Source organism: Betta splendens, chromosome 13, assembly GCF_900634795.4.
Source record: "Betta splendens chromosome 13, fBetSpl5.4, whole genome shotgun sequence".
In the NCBI taxonomy this organism is placed as follows: Eukaryota; Metazoa; Chordata; class Actinopteri; order Anabantiformes; family Osphronemidae; genus Betta; species Betta splendens.
This window is the reverse complement of record NC_040893.2, coordinates 10422891-10439799: the sequence shown is the minus strand read 5'-3', so window position 1 is coordinate 10439799 and position 16909 is coordinate 10422891. Positions and strand designations below refer to the sequence as shown.

Sequence of the window (16909 nt, the reverse complement as noted above, 5' to 3'; positions counted from 1 at the left end):
TCCACTCTGCAGCCTTTAAGTCCACACCAAAGCAGCTGAGATCCAGACACATTGGCGTGAGGTGACTACATGGTCCTGGTAAGACATGGTCTTAAATAAAATTCCAAATGAATTTTTAGATGAGTCATAAAGTTTTTGCAACGTGTGACTCCTGATCGACACGTTCGCAGAGAACATGCAGATAATACGACTTCACACGCGAGTGAAATGTTACATTTTACGGTCTTAAAAGGTTTTCCTGTTTGCACCTCACTGCAGCTTCTCCAACACGACTGGGTCACAGTCAGTCAGACGTGGGCTGGAGGCTTGACACGTCTGTGTTAACAGACGCGGGATCAGAGAGGCTTTTACAAGACTTCGCCGACGTTACGAAATTTGCAGATTGAAAGTTGAGCAAACGATTTCCACTTCTCTGTCGGCGCACACCCCGATTTCAACACGACCCATTTGCTCATTCTGATAAAAGGGTCTGGATGGAAGCCATTCATTGGCGTGATGGTGTTTGCTGAGTCACCTGAGTGACCGAGGTCACTGCACACACGCACACACACACACACACACACACACACACACAAATGTATTTCCTTAATGTGACATAAACAAATTCAACAGAATCACCAACATGACACTGACATGTAGTTTTCTATGGGAAGCTCTGAATCAAAAGCAAGACCTGCAGAAACTGCCTGTGGAGTATGTTGAATGTACTGTAAACATGCAGACGTGACTCAGAGGCTACAACAACACTGAGGACAGAAGCAGCTGATCAGGCTTCCGCTGAGCAAACAACAGAAGACGTCCAGGTCATAATACAGATTAACGCCTCCACGTTTAGGGCCAGATACGCCTCCATCAATGATCCACTTCCAAATGCCGCTCACAAAAGTAGAATCTATCGTCCTATCATGTGCTTTTGTGACAGAAGCCGGATGCGGAGCAGGACCGAGCAACGTGGGCCAAAGTCCATGCACGTTTAATAATCGTCTCGTAAAATCTCACAACCACAAGGTTCAGATGGTCGGTGTTTGCCGAGAGTCCGGTCGACGGCAGCACCGCGTGCACGGTGGTGCCTTCAGGTGCCTCCTCTGTCATTAGCCCCGGCCGCAGCCTCGCATTTAGCTCATGATATCAGCCGCGGCCTCTGTCTCTGGACTCTGTGGGCACATTCCCACTGATGTAATTCCTAATTAGCGTCTCTTCCAGAGAACTGACTTGAACAGACGTTGTTGACCTGCTCCCTGTTCCTGCTGAGACTGCTGTATTGTTGGGACTCCGCTGAACCGCTGGTCGCAGATAAGACCGCGCACAACAAGGTCATGATGGTTTTCTGGGAAATCGGGAGGTTGAGACACTGCTGCCTTTCAAGTCCATTTACTGTAGTTGTGCATCAGGTCTTATCATCAGAACGAAGTTCAACGTGTCATCAAACCATAAAACAATTAGAGTTGCACTGTTCATGAAACGTCTTCCAAATATTTACTGACGTCATACTTGTTTTTACTAAGTGTTATGTCTGTGTATTATTCTCATTTGGCTCTTATCTATTCGTGTTGTTCCCTTTTTGTGGTGTTGTGGTTTCTCTCTCGTCTTTGGTGTTTTTTCTCATTCTCATTCTCATTTTGTTTCTCCTTTTGGTGAGATTTTTGCTCCGCCGGCTCGTTTGTGCCGTTGATCGCACCTCCAGCCTCGGTGTTTGGAGTGAGGGGGTACTTTTACAGGGATGCGCGTCTACTTTTAGCGGTACCTCATGATATCCCACCCCCCGCTGCGCGCCTGAAACTTAGAAAGGCGCAGGTTAAAATAGCCCTCGCCTCGTGAAGCCTGTACAGACGCAATGCGCCTGCGCAACCGAGCTGTGGCGCGCGCCGCTCTCTCCAGCGGCTGCATCGGTGCGTAAAGCGCGTGGGCAACAGGTACCGTGAGTCCGGACCACTGAGGCTCTGAACATCGACTTTACCCACACATGTGTTCGCGTCTGACGGTCTAAAACTTCCCCGGACGCCCGCGTCCACCAACAGGGTCAGAACTCGTGGGAGCCGAACTCCAGAACCGGGACGGGACCTCCGCCATGCCTCAGTCGCCAGCGTGTTGAGGTCCCCGCATTGTTTGTGTCAGACACTCAAGGTAAGTGTGTTTATTTGATCTCCCCCTTTTCCCGCTAAATCATAAAGGAATGCGAGATATTTAAGCGCGTCTCGGTCAAACTTTGCACACCTCAGCAGTCACGTTGCGTCACAGCGCAAAATGCGCAGTTTATACCCACTCTCCGAATGTCTTTACATACATTAAAATATTATAATGTAATCATAACGTGATGGAAACAAGTTATGATTTTTTTCTAGGGCGATAACATCACATTCGTTGGAGTTGCCCCGCACACGAGGCGCGCATCACCCCCACGGGGTCTGACTTTGGGAGCAGGTTTGAGGCCGTCTCATTCCTGCGCTCATACCAGGCGTAAACATGCAAACAAACAGCGGGCTTTATTAATCGCACTGGAAGGCGTGTGCCTGGCTGTGGGCAGACAGCGGGTGTAGGTGGTGGGTGATACACCTGGAGACTGTCAAAGGGAAGTAACGAGAAGAAGATGGAAAAAACACACAAAGTGACCAAAAATAGCCTGAATGTGAGTAAGGCTGAAACAACAAATGTCGTTGTTTGTTGTGTCTTCTACGTGGGATAAGTTGAGTTTTCCTGTTTACTGTTCACTGAGCCGTGATTGGTCAGCTGCTTTCCAAGCTCCCGACACGACTCGCTGCACTAACGTGGGATGTGCAGCCTCTCACGGGCTCCTGAGCAGAACAGCTGCCCTGCAGCTGACGGAGCAAAGCCGAACCGAAAGTTCCGAGGAAAAGGAACCTCGCTCCGGTTTCGGCGTCTGAGGCTCCGCCTCCCCGTCTCTGCGTTTCCTTTATGTCATTAAAGCTGCATTGACTCCCCCACGTGTGGCAACGGCCCTTTCTGACGTGACTCGGCGCGTTGCTCCGCATCCTGTCCGCGTGCGCCTCGCCGGTGGACCGGAAGGAACCGGGCTCACGCGCCCGTTCCGCCTCAGCGCAATCCGCCGCGGCGGCGATGCCCAAATTTGCACTCGGCGTCGACCTTTTTTGTCGGGCGTGTCGTCGGCGGAGAGCAAACAGCCGTGGCACGCAGGTCATTTTTCCCTCAGACAAGAACTAAAAACAGGGGATTAGCTCGGTCGTGCGGGTCCGCTGCTCAGCTGGTGCCAGAGAATGTGACTCCTGGCGCTGGTTATTAGCGCGGCTGAGATGTAAAAGGCCGCAGCTCCTCTTCTGATTCTTGGTGTATATAATAAACCGTCGGCGTGTGACATCCTGCAAACAGCGATGTTTATTCATGTGAATGTTTCTCTTCACATCAGCGTCTCCGCCTGCGTCCATTTACATCTCCTGCCAGTATCAGCACGCGCTGTTGGAGGCCGTTGTCCGCCACCGAGCTTCTCTTTTACATTAGATTACCTGCAGATGCACGACACACGGCGTCGCAGCGCATGGATGCAAATTATTGTTCATAACATGTCACAGGAAGCTCCTGGCAAAATATAATTTGCCTAATTTGAAAATGAACAAAAAGTAAAAGAGGTGAGCGTTAAAATGTACTTAGTTACTTAATTGGGCTTCCTCAAGCGGATCATTTGTTTTTTTCTGTAAGGTCTAGACCTAAAAAGTGCCCTAATGTGATTTCTTGTTATTTGACAGCAAATTATTATAAATAAAAATAAGTCAAATCCATTGGTATGTTCTGTTCATATGCATCTACGGCATCAGATCTACAATAAAATAACCAAAATTGTTCTTAAAACAATCTTTTCTTCACTCTGATGTGATGTGATGTACGGCCATGTTTAGCTTGTGTTCAGTCTCTCGCTGCCAAGTGACATTTTTGCACTTGTGGTTTATAAATAATCTCGCAGCAGCTCCATCGGTGCCTGAGGGGAGAGTCTGTTCAGGGTGTGTGTGTGTGTGTGTGTGTGTGTGAGATAAGATAAGGGGGCGTCTCCGTCAGCTGGTAACGTGAGCCGTGCTGCAGAGCCGTCACCGTCTCTGTCCCGCAGCAGCCAAAAGGTGGAGCGACAGGTAGCAGGACGGACGCGGGTTCCACTTTGGGAACTCACACGCTGGTGCCTGTGCTGTCAAACGTCCCGCCGCGTGGGCAGCACCAGGGATCCTGAGTCGCGGTGACGTCGCCCAGTCACATCCTGCTCGTGTGAGTGAGCAATGTTTCAATTGATGTTTGTTTCTGGTCGTTAGCGTGACGCCGTAAACACTTAAAAATAGACTAATTGCCCACAGCTTTTATTTTTATGGCCTTATCTAAAAAGAGCCTCATTTGAGTTTCCACATGAGTTTCCTTTGTTTTAGGTTAATGATTCAGTTTGTCCTGCTGCACACCACTCATTAGTCTATTGCTTATACTCCATAAGGGTAATCGTACAGAATAAAAAGCTTAACAATAGCTCATTTATGAGCTCATTAATATTCAAGTACTAGTCATTTTCAGACTCTTCCCTCTAATTGGTTTAAAACCAACTAGACTCTCCAGCGTTTGCCGTGCAGATTGTGATTTTGCACCAGCTTCCGTTGGGAGATCAGCCCTCGGCCGTCGCCCTGTGCCTGCCGGGGCCTGCAGCATCCACAGTGTGCGTGCGTTTCTCTCACCGGGCCTGAAACCATTCTGTAGTACTGAACGCTGCTGGCTTCAAGTTGCAGCCTGCCCCCCTCGGTATGTCGGCCGCAGACGCTGCCAACACCGTGACAGGAGGAGCGAGGGCCGTGCGGCTGTAGGTTGAACGGATCAGGGTTCGTAGTGAAGTGGATCCTTGGAGGTGGAGCCGGGCATCACCTCTAAGACTACCGCCATCAAAACACGCGTTTAGACACAAACTGTGATTTATGGAGCTCAGTCTGGTTCAGGCTGTTAATCATGCCTGTTTTCCCCATTGCTGGGCGGGTTAGTCAAGCTACTCAGAGGCCTGAATTACACCGGGGATGAGTCAGGAGCAAATAAAACGACTCATGTGCAGCGAAGCCGTGTGTTTTCCAGTAGCAACACCTACGCCGGCGAGCTTCCAGGGAAAACAGGCCTGAAGCTTATGACCTGATTGACGTGTTCAGCCTTTATCACGCCTTTCTGTTCAGTTTCATGGACACGTGCACTTTCACTTCTGTCCCCATCTCAGTCTTAAAGCTTTCTGTTTTGCTGTGGTGACTCCAGTGGTTCAGAGACGCTCCACCCTCGACCTCATCACGACCCTCGTCAGTAGCACCATTATTTCCACGTGCAGCCCAAGTCTGACCAGTATTAACTGGACCTTTTTGTGTAACGACTAAGTGATGCTGTTGTCTTGCGCCCTCTGGTGGACAATTGTGGTGTTAGAATCCCTGACAGCTCCATTTACATGACAACAATGATTATAGTGAGCCTGTCCTCCGCAGGATCGGACCATGCCGTACTCCGTCGACGCCCTCCCCGCCTTCACCTTGGACTTCCTCTCCGCCGGCGTCCAGCCCACGGACCCCTACGCGGCGGACGGCTCCGTCGCCGGCGTCTGGAGCGTGAGGAACGCGAGCGGCGGCGGGCTGCTCGCGCCCCGCTGCACCTACAAGGAGGACTTCAAGCGCATCCTGCTGCCCGCGGTCTACACCCTGGTCTTCCTGCTGGGCCTCCCGCTCAACGCCGCGGTCATACTGAAGATATGGAGGAAGGGGCCCAGTCTGTCCAAGAACAACATCTACATGCTCAACCTGGCCATCGCCGACTTCCTGTATGTGATGTCCCTTCCTCTGCTCATCTACAACTATGGCAGCAATGACTACTGGCCCTTTGGAGAATATGCCTGCAAACTGGTCAGGTTTCAGTTCTACAGGTGAGATACCGGCCTCCATCTACATCCCAGACATGATCAGCGGTCTTAATGTGCAACTAATAGGCGTGACCCTGTTTTCTTTGTCCCAGTAACCTTCACGGCAGCATCCTCTTCCTCACCTGCATCAGCGTGCAGCGCTACATGGGCATCTGCCACCCCCTGGCCATGTGGCACAAGCGGGGCAGCCGCCGCACGGCCTGGTGCGTCTGCGGCGGCGTGTGGCTGGTGGTCGCCGCCCTGTGCGCGCCCACCTTCCACTTCGCCGCCACGGGGACCCAGCGCAACCGCACCGTGTGCTACGACTTGAGCACGCCGGCGCGGTCGGTGGACTACTACCCCTACGGCATGGCCCTCACCTTCCTGGGCTTCCTGTTGCCCTTCCTGGGCGTGATGGTGTGCTACTGCCGCATGGCCCAGATCCTGTGCCGCCCGGTGACCTACCAGGGTGTCTCCATGGCGACGGGAGAGAAGCGGGACAAGGCGGTGAGGATGATCGTCGTGGTGGCGGCCGTGTTCTGCGTGAGCTTCCTCCCGTTCCACCTCACGAAGACCATGTATCTGATGATACGCACGCTGCCCGGGGCGCCGTGCGAGACCCGGAACCTGTTCTCGGTGATCTATAAGAGCACCAGGCCGTTCGCCAGCATGAACAGCTTCCTGGACCCCATTCTGTTTTACTTCACCCAGCCGCGCTATCGCCAGAGCACCAGGCGGCTGGTGCTCAAAGTCACCTCCACGATGAGAGACAAGGGCAGCAGCGTGTGAACAGTCCCACACACTGAGCCTGTATTTCCAGTATTTATGAATCTTGTCTTAGTGCAGAAATGTGAATTGCATTTAATGGTTGTGTTTTTTTTCTGACCTGGAATTACACTGGAAACTGTTCTCCAGGCTAGAAGACGTAGAAGTAATGGTGGAGTGGGTCAAACAGCCAACCTGAGGTTGTAAAGGTGTTCTACGAATGATGAAAACAAGTCATTACAACCATTCTCCTCAGACCATCTAGCACTGGGTGTGCGATGACGACTTCCCCCAGGTGACATGTTTTAAAAAATGAGCCTGAACTGTAACGTTTGCAGTTACACGTTTTCACCACTGGGTGGTGTGTGTGCGCCGCTGCTGGAAACTCCAGCTGAGCAAAGCAAATGAATTCAATGCTTGTTCCAGCAGAGGTTTTTGTGCTGGTACATTTGCATGTACTGTATTCAAAAATAAGTCAATTTTAATTTATGGACATTGGGGCATCTGACCTATAACTGTAAAGTATAACTGAACTGTATGGTGTCAATTTCTCAATTTGTTTTTATAATTTTTAAAGCTGAGATATTGAGTTTATTATTTAATTTGTTTATGAAACAAACATAACTGCCAAATGAAATTTGATTGATTTAGTCTTGTAGTGTCAGTGCAGGAACTGCGATGATGTGTTGATGCTGCAGGTCATCTGATTTCCTTAAAGGTTAGCAGCTTTTATGCAACGTAGGCCTGTCAACACAATGTTCATATGCAGCTGAAATAACCATCACCTAAGGAGGTTAGTTTCATGGTTCAGGTATCAAATATGTATTTCAGTGTCACTGAATTCATGATTTACACCCAGATCTTGCAGTCTGAAGATCAGAGTGTCATCTTGACAAACTAATCTGATTAGAAAATAATACTTAACACTGCTTTTTTAATGAATGTGAGCACTAGGCAGCTTCAATACCTAAGCACTTGGTTGATAGAGGGGTGAAATGCTGTTGATATTAGTTAAATGTGAACTTTTCAGTTTCATGCATTTGAAATGCAAGAACAATTTTGATCACAGTTTGAGGTCTTTTACTTTGTGAACGTGTTTGCGTCCGGTGTGCATATGCAGTAATATAGTCTCAATGTTGTGTCCCTGGCTTCCTGTTCTAGTGACTGAACACTCCTGTTGTTTACTTGTCTGTTTGCACAAATATTTTTGTCATTTCCTCTAAGCTCAACCCGTTCAGAATTGTCTGTGTCAACCAGTATTATTTGGAAGAACTTTATTTTGTTACAGAAATATAAATATAAAGAGGCAACATTTATGTTTGAATATATATTTTTATCCCACTGTGCATTGGTTTGTGAAATGTTTAAATGTTGTTATATAAGATAATGGAAAAAAAACATTAAATGTGTAACAACACACAATAAAAAAACACACTATACATTCTGACTTTGACTATAAAAAGTCCACTTTAAAAACAGACCAACAAGAATTATAGAGTTGAAAAAGAGCTGGTTGATTGAAACACAGTAAAATCATTAATCTTTAAAGTTGAAGTAGTGAAGACAATAAAGTGATGATTTATTAACTGGTCTGTCTCCCTCCATCGCTGAGCTGACGTTCTCCCGTTCGGCCTGTGGGGGGCGCTGCAGACAGCCTCTCCTCCTCTAGGGGAATGTAAGGCAGAATTCCCCTTGGGAACAAAAGGTCCTGTTAACCAGACAACCACATGGGAAGCACCACAGAGGGGTAATTGTGCATGGGTGAAAACTCCCCCCCCCCCCTCGCCCTTCCTCCCCCTGTGAACGAGCGCTGACACACTAATTCACCAACACCATCATCACAACCCGTGCTCCGCAGCCACTGCTGCATGTGCAGTTACCGGCGTCCGCGCGTGTTCAACCAGCGGCCTCCTCTCCGTGCGTTAACCCCTGACGACAGGAATGCTGGGAAACGTACAGGCCCCCTGCAACGCAAAACCAAAGCGGCGTTTTATAGTAATATTTGCCCAGAAGGTGAAGGCTGCAGGTATGAAAAGTCTGAATGCAAAACGTCCTCCTCTGTTTTCGCAGAGCTCTAATTACGCGCAGTTTGTCCACAGTATCAGCCCCCTATCAAAAAAGAACAAGCTTTTCCTCTCAATCCCCGAGGGGGCTATGACAGCCCCTATACCCCTAGTCCCGCCCACCCCCTGCCCTATCTCAGGCATTAACATGTAAAAAACAACATAAGTCGCGGAAAACCAACGCGTGCCAAAACAAGGAGTCCGCGAGCGCGTTGGGGATTCACAGCGAGTGATGCGTCGGGCCCTCGCAGCCTCAGCAGCCCGGCGGCGGGCAGGGGGACGAGAGTAGCGAGGAAGACGGGGGGAGAGCTGCGGTCGAAGACAGGTTGGGAGGTTTGGGCCAAAAAAAAAAAAAACTTGCAGCGCGGATGCGGTTTCGGGAATCGACGACATGGAAGTTATGATAACAAAGGCGCGCGTCGCCCGCGTTCACGGTGGATTCTGAACCTTTGCCAACAAGTAAGTTTGAAAGAGGGACGCGATTGGAAATGGACCGTAGCTCTAAAGGTGCCTGAGTCCGTGGAGTTAAGGTGTGTGCGTATGTGCGCGCGCGCGTGTGAGCGGAATCTAACAAAAGAAAGATATGAACAATGGCAGAAAGAGGGAGCAACAACGCGCCCGTGTATCGCAGCGTGTCTTTCAAAAAGTTGGGCTCGTGGACCGCCAGCAGGAGTGGAGACCCGCCGCGCAAATCAGAGGGTTCGGGGGCGGCCGGCGTCGCCCATCCCCCGGAGCCGCACAAAGCGGCGCAGCCCCCGGCGACGCGTAAAGTCGGCGCGTCAAGAAAAGTTTCCAAAATCTCCGCCGCCGCCGCCGCCAGCGCCGCGACCGCAGAGCCGGGGAGAGCCGCCTCCACGCCTCTCTGCTCCATTTCTCCCTCCATCCGCCAGCTCACCGAGAAGTTCCGCGGCGGCAGCGGGGGTTCCGCCAGGACGCGCAGAGCCCCGCCGGCGGACGGTGCCGCCGTGACGCGCGGCAGCTGCACCTTTCCCCGCGCCAGAGGCTCGCGCACGGACGCGGCGCCGAGTCGTAAATCTTTCCACGAGGACGACGACGGCGGCGGCGGCGGGTGTTTCCGGGACAGCGACGGCGCCCCCGCTTCTGCCGCCGCAGAGGCTCTCGCGGGCGGCAAAGTTCGAAAGTTCTGCTCCGGCACTGATTCGGTGTCGAGCTCGGACACCGAGAGGATAAGCGAGAAGCGGCTTTATTCAACGGACGGTAAGAGAGATTATTCGCAAATCGACGCACGCGCCTCCGAGCACGGAAAGGCAGCGGCGACGGACGAGGAGGAGGATGTCGCGAGCAGAGAGGTCTCTCCACCTTGTAAGTGTCACAGAAACTATCTCTCCCCGCACGCGGACCGGTGGCCCAGCGTCACCAAAATCAGGCAACTTTTCGACGAGAGGCAGAGCAAAGCGGACGCGGAGGGCGTGAAGGCGAGCGGCGGACATTCACGGGAGAGCAGCCCCGCAGAAAGTGACGCGCTCCCGTCCCGCAGCTGTGCTAATGAGGCCGGCGGCCGAGCTTTGCATGACAATTGCTTAGCCGGAGCCCAAAGCGCACAAAGCGCCGCTGCTAAAGAGACGTTCTGTTTTGGCGTGGACTTTAATTTCAGAGCTGACCACCAGCAGAACTCTGGGAGCAAGGAGGCAAACGCCAGGAGCGTGGAAGGTTCCAGTAGCAACGCTTCTGATAGAGACTCTCTGCAAAGCGGCAGCCGCCGCTGCAGGATTAACCCGTCCCCATACGCGTCTCGTAGCGCCAGCACTGAGGCACAGGCCGCCACAGCGGTGACCTCTGACCCCGACCCTGACCTTCAACGCTCTGCAGCTTGGTCTTGGAGTCGCTCAGTGAGCTTGGACAATCCCCTGCGTTGCTCCTCTCCTCGTCAGCCGACAGCGAGGGAGGGAAGGGACGGACAGGGGGTCGGGCTGCCCGAGGATAGTTTACATTCCTCACATAGCTCCTCCAAAGCAACAGCCCCCGCCACCTTCTCCCCCTTCTCTGCTCTGCCTCCAGATAAAGCCACCACCTACTCCTCCTCCACTGAGCTCAGAGCCCCAGCAAGGGCTGCTTCTCACCTCGGCTCCTGCCGGAGAGTCAGCTCGGGAGACGAACAGGAGGAAGAACTTGGGAGGAGAAGAGGAGGGGGTTGGAGTGTTCCTTCAGACCCCGATCCTTCAATCTCTTACAGAGGAGGCGGAAGGGGCACATTTGAGCAAGGAGGCAGCTATTCATCCCGCAGTAAAAATGGCTGGTGGGCTACTAAAGGTGTGGGCAGGTCTTCAGGCAGTGAGGAAGACAGTCCCGGGTCTTTAGGACCGCACAGTCGTGAGGCAGTACGCCGCCGCTCGCTGAGAAAGAAGAAGAAGGTCGGTGGAGTGGTCCCAGCAACAGGCCGTGATGATTATGACGATCATGACGGCGAGTCGGAAGACAGCGACAGTGACTCGGCCTTGACGATGGAGCACATGGAAAGACAAACCCCGTCGAAAACTGGAGCATTCATGGCGGCGGTGTCGCGGGACCACGTGCCCAGAGAAGCCCGCGGTTGCGGTAGCGCGGCCAGAGCGACGCTGTCTGGCGTAGCGCGAGTATCAAAAGTCAACATCCCCCCGTTCGCCTCCAGCCCCGGCGGGTCACGCTGCAGCAGCCGGCACTCGAGCACGGAGACGCTGAAGGAGGAGGACCAGGCCGGCGGAGTCGGCCGCGCGGGAAGCGCGTTTTCTAACGCTGGGGGAGCAGGAGGGAGCAGAGCCACATCCTCGTCTGTTTTGAGCAAAACCTACCATGGGAATTTTACCATGTACCGCTCCCCAAGCTTTGGCCACGGGGATAACTTCTCCCGCGCCCCCGTACGCGTGCACCCCAGGATTGTGCCCACAGTCACGCCGTCCTCCAGTGTATCGGCCCGAGAAGGTGGGACGTCTACAGGGGTTAGGGGTGGGGAGTCCTCGAGGTTAAAAAGGACATCAGACAGAATAGATAACGATAAAAATCGAATATCCATGTCCAACCCTGATATCACTTCAGAAACAATGACGCTCTTAAGCTTCCTGAAATCGGACCTGTCGGAGCTCAAAGTGCGAAAGACAAATGGCGGCGACAAATCTGAGACTTTGGAGTCGTCCTCGGTGCACAAGACGGGCTCATACGGTCATTGCGGAGCGTTCCTACCTTCTGGCTGCCGACCTTCGCTTAAAGATCTGACTGCCACACTGCGGCGCGCAAAGTCCTTCACCTGTTCAGAGAAGCCCACGGCGGCGGTCAGGTCGCACGCCACTCGTGGCACCACGGGGAGAGACCTTGACTTGGGTGGGGAGAGGCGTGGAGGGCGTGTGTCTGTGTCAGACAGGGAGGTAGAAAGTGATGGGGGGGACTTTAGGGTTGGAAGAAGGCAAAGAAATAGGGACTATGGTTTCGATGACGATGAACTGATGCCAACTCCATTGCAGGAGAGGTACATGCAGGAAGCCAGGCAGGTCATTCACGATATCTGCAAAATGAATACAAGAGAGGATGACGATGGGAGTGTTGATGATGCAGATGTGAAGATAATTAACAACACTCTGGATAATGAATGTTTGCAGATGAAGAAGAGGGAGGAGGAGGATGAAGCTATAACAGATCAAGGGGCCGAGTTCAAGAACACAAAAGACAGGGATAAACACAAGAGAGAGAGAGAGAACAGAGAAGGGGAGACGAGGGAGAGGGATGGACAAAGTGTTCAGCCGGAGAAGCTAAACAGCAGGGGCTCAGAGTACGGGGAGAAGGCTAAGAGGCAGAGCAGAGAGACGGACAGAGCCTCACTGAAGGGCCACTCGGAGGAAAACATGTTCTACGACCGCTCTGTGGACGAGCTTTCAGGTCATGAGTCCAGTTTAACGGATGAAGGGATTGTGACGGAGCCAGAGACGGGCCCCAGTGACCCCTCTGCTGTGTCATTCCTGGGGACAACGGGGGCTAATTTGGGCTCTCGAGTAGTTAGGGATGTGCTAGGACAGCCTGTCACTGTTTGGAAGCAGTCGGCTCTGCATGGGGCAGGGGGGTTTAGAAAGGAGAGAGAGGAGACGGCAGAGAACAGGGGCAGAGGACAGAGTTGCACAAGTACTGTGAATGAACTCAATGGACCTCCTTTTATGCCTCGTCATGCCCATGATGTAGAGATTAGCAGTACTGCTGGACCCAACAGTGTCAACTTTGCTACTGAGGACCAGTCTGCAGCTCCCGCAGGAGGAGGGCTGGAAGCCCCCGCCACCCCAAGTGCTGTACGCAGAAGACGCAAGTTTTCCCCTTCTGGTAATAACAACACGGGCTCTGACTCCAGTAATGGCAGTAATGCAGAGTCGACAATACCTGCTGTTGCAAACGGGGAGTCCACAGTCTACCGGTCTCTCAGCGACCCCATGCCTCAGCGGCGCTGTTCAGTGGCAGAAGAAGGCGGTAATAGTTTTTCCTCTGTAGATAGCAACCTCTTGGGGTCTTTGTCTGTCAAAGGAGGGGGAGGGGCTCCAGAGGCCTCGGCTGTTGCCACTGTGTTGGAGTACAAGGGCAGTGTAGCTAGTGACTTATCGGTATACAGTGATGGCGGCCTCCGCGATGATGGCATTCGTGATTACTGCGGTGTGATCAGGAGCCTGGTGGCCGAGCCAGGTGCAATGGACCGACTCATCACGGACGATCATGGCAACGGCAAAGCTCCCAAGAAGAAGTCCTTCAGTGACCCCAGTCGCCGTAGCGATGCCCCTTTACTTTCCCAGAGTGAATCTCCGTGTGGCAGTGCTCAGCCAATCAGAGAGCTGGATCAGCCGGGACAGATCCCGCCTTCTAGCAGTGAGCCAATTCTGAGTGAGCAAAAAGAAATCCTATGGGAGCCAGAAGGGACGCCTAAACACACGTTGACTACTCAGCCAGATCACCAAGCATGCAACAGCCTCAGAGTCAAGATAACTCGTTCTCAGTCAGAATGCACCCCCCACCCCACTCACTGTGATGATGAAGATGATGACGTCATAGACCAAGATGCGGAGGAGAAGGAAGAGCAGAAGAGAAAGTTTGACTTTGAGCTCAAGCTGGCTGAAGTTCTGTCCCCTAGAACGGTTCGTCGGCCGTCCAGAAAGCGTCCCAACAGACTGGCTCACTTCTTCCCACACGAGGACCCGTTTGAGTCACTAGAACCGGGTGCAGAAGAGCAGGAGCTTCCCAGGGACCAAGCGAACCTCACCCCTCCTCTCCCCCATCCTCTACTGCAGACCAAACCCAAAAACCGACCCAAGCATGTCCGCCACGCTAGCGAACCCGCCACCTTCATCCCCATCTCCCCACCTCCACATCTCCAGCCACTTAACGAAGCCGACTGCCACAGCCTCCATCAGACGGTAGAATGTCCAACAGTAGCTAAATCTCCAGGAGACGAGGCCCCATCGTTGGAGGATGTGACCCAGAAATATATTCTGGAACTGAGCACCTCTGACAAGGACGCTGAGGGCTCCGTACATCTTCCAGTGCCAAGGGATGGAGCTGAAAGTTCAGTGTCTCCTTCAGAAAGGTCCAACGAGACCAACACCAGTGGAATTACAGAAGCTGCACCACAGAAAAAGAGCCCAGAGGACACCGCATCCATGCCTACCCCACAGAGGACCAAGCCCAGAGTGGTGAGTAACCAGCTTTTTATTACTTTCAGTGCACTAAGTGTGTCTTACTGGCTGATACGGTAAAGGTGTTGTGTGTGTGTGGTTGAAATAGGACTCATGGTTTGTGTGTCTGAGAGCAGCGTGATAGCACAGAAGCCATTAGAGGCTGAACAATGTTAAACAAACATCAGAGGATGTTATTAGTTCGATTAAACAAATCTCAGACAAAGAGTTTTAAGAGGTGGACCAAGGTCTGATGAATAGGTTTGTATGTGTCTGTTTTCAATTGTTTGTGTTGCCCAGTATCAGTTGTCTCCCTGCCAGACATCTACAGGCAGACAGGAGCGGAACTAGAATAAATGTTTACCCAAATACAGATAGCCTGAATGGATCGGTCTGTGTGCGCTGGACGCCTTTAACAACGACAAACTGCACAGCCTTGTCGTCGGTGATGTTCTGCTCAACTGGTCGACATTCTATGTCTCTCTGAGGGGGTTTTGTGGATGAGACCTTACGGTACCCGCCCCCAGATCCATGTGCTAAGTGTTCCTGTCTGTGGACTATGATCTTTTCTTGCCATGCAAACATGTACACACATCAAAAGCGGTGCACATGACTCTGAACATGGAACTTAAACAGATGAGGGGCCAACGGGCCGTCCCGGCTCAGGGCCGGTGGTTGCAGACACTGCATACAGGGCGTTGCTGTTACATCATGACTCCTTTATTTTCCTGAAGTCACTGCCCTAGTACTGAGGCCAAATGCCCATGGATACTAGTGTTGGTCATTGTGTATTTTTCAGTAATCCTGCCCTATCATCCATTGCCAGTATGCTTTAGTTGTTGGTTGCTTTACTCTCTTTGTGCTTCCCTGCTGTCGTACTGGCATGAACATTAGCTGGAGACAAGGCAGGAAATGAGTTTAGGGAAAGAGGAAGTTGTTGTGACCACCAAAGTGTTTGATGATGTCCAGCACTACTTACTGGCGTGGGATGCGGACGCTTTATTTTGTAGCCTATTTGTGTCTTTCCTGTGTGTGCGTGTGTGTGTTCTGAACTAATTTCCTCATCCTTCCTCCCTTCTGTGTATGTTTAGCACGTTCATGTCGTCCGTTTGGAACACATCAGTTCTTTGTTCAAACATTCGGTGCCAACAGTTTTGGCAAGACTTTGCCGCGTTGGTGCCGCGCTCCTCAGCTCTGGCGTGCTGTGAGTGTGCGACTTGGATTGAACGTGACCACAGCGGTGCCAAGTTAAAATGGAGCAGAGACCAGTTTGGAGGAAGTAAGCGATGGATAAAGAAGGGAAGCAAGAAGGCCTCTGCTTCGTCCTCTCACGGTTTCCCTTTCTCCAAATGCTCTGTTAGTCACATTGTGTTGTTAGTGTCTGTTGCATACTTTCAGACTCCTTCTTTCTTTCCTTGTATGTTTCATGCTAATTCTCCAGCATCCCTACCTCTGTTATCTTATTCTCTCTACCTCTCTCTCTCCACCTCCGGAGCATTACAGTGAAGTGAAGTCATAATACTTGTCTCGGTTCAAGGCCGGCCACGGAGCCAAATGTCAGGTAAAAGGATGAAGACAAAAACAGAAGAGGGCTGGAAGGAAACACTGGCTAGAGAGCGGGATTAAAATAGAACCAAGTTAGAGAGAAGGAACCGAGGAGTGAAGCTGTGAAAGAGGGAGGGGAATGAGACCTAATGGTTGTCTGGGTGAACCAGTGTGTCCCAGCATTTCCCAAGTCTTCAAACTGGGACAGTAAATGGATGTGCAGTGTTGTTTCATAGGTTTTGCACAATTATTGACGCTATATTCTTTTTTTATTGTACCTTTTTATAAGAATAATCATGCTCAAATCTCAAAGATAAATATTTAATGTACTACAAACATAATATCCACATACAAGTCCCATCCTATTAATGAACACCTTATGATGCATGCGAGTGTTAATGTGAGACAGAGGGAGATAATTAGAAGAATAAAGGAGTGAAAAGTTGGGTTTTTGCCTGGTTCTACAAGGATTAGGTCCAAAAGCAGCGTGTTTATAGCTTCAGATTTATGACAGTTTTGTTTTATCAAGCCACCGGCGTGGAATCAAATACTGCTCCTCTGCCCAGCCTTTTGTTTTTACTCCCCTGTTCTAGCCTCCATTCCTTCACGGATGCACTGTAGTTGTGCAGTACTGTAAACCAAGTCAGTTACAACAGAACCGTTGGAAATGGTGTGAGTAAAAAAAGTTTTACACGTAAAAACATCTTGAAGAAGTTTTAAGAATTCCGAGACTACAACTGGAAATATCATCAGAAAGAAATATTTATTAGCCAATCAGCGCTCAGTTGAAAGAAGTTTGAAGTCAAGCACATCAGCAAATTGATGAACACTGAGGACTCCACAAACATGACTGAGAATCATCATCAGTCTGTTTGTTGGAGCTGCCGTGCTGCCAATGGGTTCCCTGCAGGGGATCACGTGGTCGTCTTCTATTGAAACAGTCAAATATTGGTTCTCAACAGCAAAATGTGGCAGCAGTGATTCAGACGTGACCAAATAGGAAATATACCGAGTTGCTGCACATGGAGATCAGTGGA

At 51.3% G+C, this 16909-nt stretch overlaps 2 protein-coding genes and 1 long non-coding RNA gene across 6 annotated transcripts in view; 2 read left to right on the top strand and 1 right to left on the bottom strand.

The window, feature by feature from the left end:
* Positions 1 to 1618: 1618 nt before the first annotated feature.
* Positions 1619 to 8067, top strand: LOC114867705 (P2Y purinoceptor 3). Of its 3 annotated transcripts, none has more exons than XM_029170603.3 (4): positions 1619 to 2124; positions 3383 to 4227; positions 5457 to 5887; positions 5977 to 8067. In XM_029170603.3, the coding sequence occupies exons 3-4, from the start codon at positions 5466 to 5468 to the stop codon at positions 6650 to 6652; spliced, it is 1098 nt and encodes a 365-aa protein (XP_029026436.1). In that variant the 5' UTR covers positions 1619 to 2124; positions 3383 to 4227; positions 5457 to 5465; the 3' UTR covers positions 6653 to 8067. The 3 variants fall into 3 exon arrangements, with proteins under 3 accessions (XP_029026436.1, XP_029026435.1, XP_029026437.1); XM_029170602.3 differs by having other exon boundaries at positions 2343 to 4227; XM_029170604.3 differs by lacking the exon at positions 3383 to 4227 and having other exon boundaries at positions 1620 to 2124.
* On the bottom strand, positions 7628 to 10151 carry LOC114867706 (uncharacterized). 2 transcript variants are annotated; one of them, XR_005898470.2, is made up of 3 exons: positions 10012 to 10151; positions 8509 to 8592; positions 7628 to 8319 (listed from the first exon to the last, which is right to left on the bottom strand). It is a non-coding gene; the product is annotated as an uncharacterized LOC114867706 (long non-coding RNA). The 2 variants fall into 2 exon arrangements; XR_003787915.2 differs by lacking the exon at positions 10012 to 10151 and adding an exon at positions 9587 to 9725.
* Positions 8843 to 16909, top strand: part of LOC114867704 (rho guanine nucleotide exchange factor 17-like) — a 37785-nt gene continuing 29718 nt past the window's right edge. Inside the window, exon 1 of the mRNA XM_029170601.3 lies at positions 8843 to 14345. Within this exon, the coding sequence (XP_029026434.1) occupies positions 9282 to 14345 (5064 nt within the window). The 5' untranslated portion in view covers positions 8843 to 9281. The remainder of the gene's footprint in view (positions 14346 to 16909) is intronic.

Bases quoted from the DNA above. Each gene is read 5' to 3' on its own strand.
- LOC114867705 (XM_029170603.3), top strand. From the start codon at position 5,466: ATGCCGTACTCCGTCGACGCCCTCCCCGCCTTCACCTTGGACTTCCTC. The intron at 5,888-5,976 runs GTGAGATACCGG...TCTTTGTCCCAG, and splicing joins GTCAGGTTTCAGTTCTACAG to TAACCTTCACGGCAGCATCC.